The sequence below is a fragment of the Cynocephalus volans genome, chromosome 2 (genome assembly GCF_027409185.1).
Source record: "Cynocephalus volans isolate mCynVol1 chromosome 2, mCynVol1.pri, whole genome shotgun sequence".
NCBI classification, from domain to species: Eukaryota; Metazoa; Chordata; class Mammalia; order Dermoptera; family Cynocephalidae; genus Cynocephalus; species Cynocephalus volans.
This window is the reverse complement of record NC_084461.1, coordinates 51656871-51663610: the sequence shown is the minus strand read 5'-3', so window position 1 is coordinate 51663610 and position 6740 is coordinate 51656871. Positions and strand designations below refer to the sequence as shown.

The window sequence follows — 6740 nt, the reverse complement described above, 5'->3', positions numbered from 1 at the left end:
AGGATGAATTCGCCAGAATCCTTCAAGGGTCGTTGTGTGACCCTCACCTTGACTTTGGGCGGCTTGTAGGGACCAACTCCTTTCTGGCCGTCGCTCTTTGCTCAGGACCGCCCATAGGGACCCTGCTCTAACCGTCCGGCTTCAGCGCGGCAGGAGGGCTGTTTCCCGACTGACCTCGGGGGGCAAAGGCAGATGCCCGGGAGAGTCGGACGCGCTCCTCGAGGCCGCCTCGTGCCTCCTGGCCCACTCCTTAGTCCCCGGCAGCAGGCGCCCGTCTCGGACTCTGGTCCGGGGGTGATCCCGGCGCCCGCGCGGCCTCACCTGCGGCTCCCCGGAAACCTCTGCCCCGCCCTCCCACGGCTGGAAGTTGAGGTCCCCGGGTCCCCGCTGCGACGGCGCAGCCGGAAGCCGCTCGCGACTTCCTCCCGCCCTCCTGGAGGCTGGGGCGGCCTGTGGGCGGGCCGCGGGGGACGCGGCTTCCGTCTTCCTGCTTCCGGCCTGGTGGTGAGTTGGAAGTGACAGTCCGACCCCTGGCGCCGTGCAGGGGACCCTGGTGGCGGCCGCTTCCAAAACCAAAACCGTGACTTGGTTTTGCCCCCTGAGCAGCGGGGGTGGCCGCGGTGCGGGCGGCGCAAGGTGTGGCGGGGCCGACCCGGATTCCGGGGCCCCGGGTTCTGCGAGCCCCGCCTGGCCCGCGGCCGGACCAGGAGCCCGCGCTTGGCAAGGCCGAAGGGTCGGGGTGAACGTCGGCCACGGCCGGGGCCGGTTAGGGTAAGGAAAGAAGCGTGAGCGGGGGTAAATATAAGGAAGGAGCCAAAGACAAAGGAGGAGGTGCGAATGGCCGTGAAGTGTACCGGCTGCAGCTCTAGGCGCCACGCGGGGCAGGTCCGGAGATCAAGCCCCGTCGACACATTTTGGGCGAAAGAATCGTATTTATTCCTCAAGTGTGGGAGGCACAGGCATTGGGGTCCGAAATTGAGTTGCACGGGAGATGTGTGTCCTGTGGACGATAACTCTTTTCACTGTGTTAATGGATAAAACTTTGCCATAAATCAGGTCCTTGACTCCCGCTTTGCTCTTATTGCAAAGTTCCTTTGCTCATCTCTGAAACTTGCATGAGTTAATTCGTTCCTGGGCTGGAGAAGCTGAAGAAAGATCGGTATCAGTAGAGCCTAGTTCCGACTGTGGGTGGCGGCGCGTGAAGTTGGGATAGGATATTTAATAACATCGTGGGCGCTTTTATGTATCTTCAGTCGAAAATAGACATTTTTGTTGAAAATATGAAGAAACAGTGGAAAGATAATAATTAAAATCAGTGACAATTTTCTTGAGGTGATGGAATTGTGGATGATTTATAATTTGTTTCGGTTGTATTTTCTGATTTTTCTATAAAGGATTTGAATTGTATAATAGACCAAAAAACCTTTAAAGAGTAAGGCAAGGTGCTTAAATTTGTAATGAGTACCTAATCCAATGAATGAATGAATGGCAACATTTTCAGTATAAAAAATTCAAGATCTAGGAATGGATATGTTGTGTAACATCAGTGAGCCAACTTGTCTTTTTTTATGTCAATGAACTTCATAAATAATTTTATTATTGAAATAAATAACAGTAAAATACTTGATTTTTAGTAATTAAGATTTTCTTACAGGGCATTTGCAGTTAGGAAGAAACAGGTAGTAGATGCTTATGATTGATAGGAAATTTTACATGTCATTTATAGGTTGCACATATAAAATTTAAAATTTTCCATTTAAAATTTTATTACAATTACTGTGAAAGTTGTTACTTAAATTTTTTTTTTATTCTTTTCAACTCACCCACTATGTAGAATTTAAACCTTCTCTCAGAAGTGTCCGATAGAACTAATGAAGAAGACAACACAACCAACCAAGGGTCATCTGAAATTGTGATTGGCTCACTAATAATCCCAGGACAAAGTTAGACATCACTACTCAAGCCTAAGGTACATGAATTTTTTAATCCCAGCTGAAACGTAAGTGTCTCTATGTACACTTATTCCCTACCCAGGTATTCTAATTCTCCACTTCGAACAGAGTTTGACACAAACATGAAAGGCCTTTGGGGCAAAAAAGAAAATGTCACTCAATTCCACACCATCCTCATTTGCCAGATGGCCCTCTTTTACCAACTCAAAATGAACAAAATTCATGGTACCTGTTATGGCTACTTTTCTCATTTATTAAATTATGTTTATTCCAACAGGGATTCTCAAAGCTGAAAAGGCATAAAATAGCATATCACTTTTTGCTTCTATCTCTTGGCATATGAATGTGGATATCATCATGGCTCCTTTACCCTCTCTTTTCCATTCATGGAAATAGCCATCTATTACCTCCCTTTCTCTTGAGAGCATTTCATATGCTCTGTGCTTGTCCTTTTCAAACACCAAATTTGATGATTTGTATTTTTGTTAATTAGTACTTACTAGTACTAAGGATATGCCAAAAAATGATAAACAGGATTCAGCTGTTTCCTGGAATGAGTACGTAGCACTTTAAAAGTCTGCAGCTAAATAGTTTGTCTTGAATATAGGAGGCATGTGAGAATGAATAGTCTTTGTGACAATCACATGGTTTTTCCTTTTATCTTCTATAACTTTACATCTCTTGTCAACTATTCTGGTTGTCCTATTGAATTATTTTTTCCTAATTGGAGATATTAGTCTTTACTGAAATAGAACTAACTAGTACTTTTTTATAAAACAAACTAATGCGTGGTAATGGAATTCTCAGTTAACTGGTTGTGTAACTTTTTCAAAATTTGATTAACCACGTAGTCTTTCTCCTGTTGTTTTGTTCCTCTGCCCCCACAGTTTTCCTAAGACTGCTACAAAGATGTTTGATATAAAGGCTTGGGCTGAGTATGTTGTGGAATGGGCTGCAAAAGACCCATATGGCTTCCTTACAACAGTTATTTTGGCCCTTACTCCACTGTTCCTAGCAAGTGCTGTACTCTCCTGGAAATTGGCCAAGATGATTGAAGCCAGGGAGAAGGAGCAAAAGAAGAAACAAAAACGTCAAGAAAATATTGCAAAAGCTAAACGACTAAAAAAGGATTGAAAAAATGAACAAGTTTTGCAACCAGAGGAAAATCATTTGGAAAATTATGCAGCTTTGAAAGAATGCACTAAGATTCCTTTGGATTTTATGACAGTATTATTTCATAAATGAAATCTGACCATATGGAAGAATCAAGTTAGTTCTGATATGAGTACTGTAACTTTTAGGCTTGGGTATAGAAATTTGTTATCTATTGAGTTATTGTAAAATAGCATTTAGTAAGGTACAAATTCTATTTTATAACTGATTTAGTTATTTGTCATTTAGCAGCTTACATATTGCAGTGAAAACATCTTGTGGAGAAAAATGACTTTAGATTATGAACTGTATTCAAATAAAGGTTTAAAATGGGATCCTGTTAAGGACAAAGGAAATTAAGAATGTTAAAGTCATAATTTTCCTCTCTGAGGTGAAAAGTATGCTTTGGCTTAAAAGAGATACAGTATATTAATCATACCTTTTTATCATTATTGCTTATTTGTTGGAATAGAATCATTTCTGCCTTTCTCAAAGCAAAGTAATATTTTCTGCATTTTTCTGATTTCAGCCTTTGAGACAGTGGTAATTATCAAGACATTCTGCATTTTTGAAACCTAATTTTATAAAGAATTCTATTATCCTGACTAGAATACCACCTACTGGATATAACAGCTTTTTTACTTATGAGCACTGCCATTTTCTTAGAGGTGACTTGTTGAAAAGAGCAGCACTGTTATTTAAAGCTTGCAGTAAAAATACCAAATACTATAGTAACTTGGAGCCAGTTTATTCTCTTAATATGTAGAACTGTAAAATATTTCAAATGTCTTATCACATAATTTGCTGGTTATATAGATACTATTTTGTTTTTTATTCCATTCTTTAACTTATGTGGTAGTGATGTCCTGAATTTTTTGATCAAACAAGTTCAAAGTGAAAATTAAAATTTCAAATTTCTTTTAAAGAACTCTTAAAGAGTAACAGTTAAGTCATATTTCATAAGTGGTAAAGAAAGGCTTAAAGTTTGGAATAATTTTGTTGGGCATAGTTGCAGTTGGGTGAAAGGAATAAATTATGTTAAAATGAGAATGTGCTATAATTAGAAGTAAAGATCTAAAGTGTTTTTTTCAGTTAAATAGTATAACTGGAACTTTTTACTATTAAACATGGCTTTTATAAATGCATGGTTCAGTAATTTTATTCACTGTCAGTACTATTTAATAGCTTATTAATGTTTTCTGCACCTCTGATAATGAATTTTCAGTTAAAAAAATTGTCCGACTCTAATTTTAAAATAAAACTAGATATTGAAATAAATTTGATACTTTTTATAAAGAGGTCCTAGGTTTTTGTGTTTTTTGGGGGGGTAATAATTTAAGTGAGATATGTTATGAAAGTCAGATTTTTCAAAGAGTTATGAATTTCACTTATAGCTAAGCACACTTGTAAAAGTTTAGGACAGCACCTCTCAAGTTTGAGAACCTCAGGACCCCTAAGAATGGTGGATCAGTTTGAACACCACGTAATGCTATTATTTTAGGTTGTAGTTATGAGTTAGTTACTCAGGTCATCTAGGATATACTTTCTCTATTATCATTGAAATTAAAACCTTGGGTCTACAGAGCCCAGTTTAAGAAAAATGAGGTTAAGATGTGTCTAAAATACAGTTTCCAGCAGTTGAGTTGTTCATGGAAAGAATTTATATATGTGTGTGTGATATATATTTTGTATATGGCCACATTTTAGAGTAGAAGCATTGAAGCAAAGAATCTAGTCGTTATAATTCTCAGTTATCTACTAAAGCTGTGGTTTCATTGGTTCTGTTGTGACAGTTTAAAGGTATTTAAAAGTCTTTTTTCTATAATTTCTATGAAAGTCTTAACACATGCCAATTTTGTGTTTGTTTGACATAGGATATTTGTTACTCTGCTTTTTCCAACATTTACAGAGACTTTTTATACCTGTGAGATCAACAAAGTTTTATAGTATTTGTGGCTGTGTGTGTGTGGTGGTGGGGAGGAGTTTAACATAGAGAATATTGTGAGGATTGAGATTCTTCAGAAAAATCCATCTTATTTCACTGAATCAAATAGTACAATTGTTGAAAGAATTCCATTTACTATTATCTAGAATACTTCTTTAAAAAAATTGCTTTCCTATTTAATTGTGCTGTTTCTGAAGTTCCGAGAACTGAATACAATCTATTACCTTTTTATGGCTGGTTTTGGGGGGAAAAAACAAGTTGTCCCCAGGCTGCCTGTAACAAACATTTTACCTAAAATAAAACAAAAATTAAATAGATGTTTGTGTGTTAGAATTTGGACCATGTGATAAACTTAAGCATGGCACTACTGTATATCAGATGTGTAAGGACATGTTTTACTTTTGTTTCTTTACAGTAAACAAACTGGAAATAAGCTTAGGAAGCTGTAAGCTGGAAACCTAATGTTGAAATAAATTATAATTACCAGTGCCTCACCCAATTCCTTCCTTCATACACGAAGTAAAGGAAAGTGGCAAGGGGTACTTTATATTTTATCTGGTTCTAAGTTAGAGGAAATTTGATCCTATTAGGATGGATTGTTTTCATGTTTGCAACTGAATCACTGATTTACTTCATATCTGGAATAAATATTTAGACACAAATTCTGCATTTCTCAAACACATTAAAAGGGATTTCACGCTGAAATACAAAAGTTTGGGGAACATAAGTAAAACCTGGACAGGTTTCTTTCCTGCATGATTTTTTGGAATCTTTTAACTTAATTTGACTACTACAGACTCGCCTTTATGCCTCTTTCTTCCCCAAAGAACATAAGTTTGAGAGAGCCTGGTCTAAATTCAGGTTACATTTTAAATAAAAAAATCAATATAACGGCACTGATTCAAGGTTAGTAAAATAAAATGACAGCCAGAATCTATTAGTAAAAATAGGAATAGAAAAGGATTTCTCCAGTTTGGTTGGTTTTTAACTTAAAATATCTAGGATATAGCTAATAGGCTGGGTTTATATGATTAAATCCAATAGCCAACAACACTTTCTACACTTCAGCAGTTTGCATAATGTTAAGCCCATTACTGTAAAAAACCAAAAACATACGATATGCAGAGGCACAGAAAGTCAGGAAGGATTTATTTCAGAAGTACTTAAGGTATGTATGATATTCTTAAATTAGGTTAACATTTTTACTTGTGAAATTAAACAACTTTGGGCATAGGCTTGAAGTCTGGTCTTGAACAGATGAAAAGACATTTTGATGATAATAAATTTGTAAATGTCCAAAGTATAACTATTTAAAATGTGAGATACGATAGTGGCAGACAAGCTAATTATTTAATATTTTAATTCTGCTTTGCATGTGTCTGGCTTAAGAACCAAGTATTTAAAAAACAAAAAAAGTTTAGAAAGGCAAATTTTAATTAGGCCAAGATTACAGTTATATTTTTACATAGGAGATTTAACTGTGTTCTCACACAACCTACCAGTGCAACCAGTCATCTTAAACAAATTAGCCTGGAGGAAAGAAGTATGGATGGATTATTATAAACTTAATTCCCACTTTTCAAAATCACCTTGTAAGTATTTCCTAATAATGGTGGGCCAGCATTATCATCTTAGTTTAACATACGGCATTTTCCCACAAGAGAAAGATTTGGCTTTTGCTACTTATGTAA

The 6740-nt window shown here is 37.4% G+C and overlaps 1 protein-coding gene across 3 annotated transcripts; it reads left to right on the top strand.

The window, feature by feature from the left end:
- Positions 1-509: 509 nt before the first annotated feature.
- SMIM15 (small integral membrane protein 15) lies at positions 510-4230 on the top strand. 3 transcript variants are annotated; one of them, XM_063087192.1, is made up of 3 exons: positions 685-771; positions 1835-1969; positions 2840-4230. In XM_063087192.1, exon 3 carries the CDS (start codon positions 2862-2864, stop codon positions 3084-3086), a length of 225 nt encoding a protein of 74 aa, XP_062943262.1. In that variant the 5' UTR covers positions 685-771; positions 1835-1969; positions 2840-2861; the 3' UTR covers positions 3087-4230. The 3 variants fall into 3 exon arrangements, with proteins under 3 accessions (XP_062943263.1, XP_062943262.1, XP_062943261.1); XM_063087191.1 differs by having other exon boundaries at positions 1835-1999; XM_063087193.1 differs by lacking the exon at positions 1835-1969 and having other exon boundaries at positions 510-771.
- The last annotated feature ends 2510 nt before the right edge of the window (positions 4231-6740 follow it).

Bases quoted from the DNA above. Each gene is read 5' to 3' on its own strand.
- SMIM15 (XM_063087191.1), top strand. From the start codon at position 1,974: ATGAATTTTTTAATCCCAGCTGAAAC. The intron at 2,000-2,839 runs GTAAGTGTCTCT...CTGCCCCCACAG, and splicing joins TTTTTAATCCCAGCTGAAAC to TTTTCCTAAGACTGCTACAA.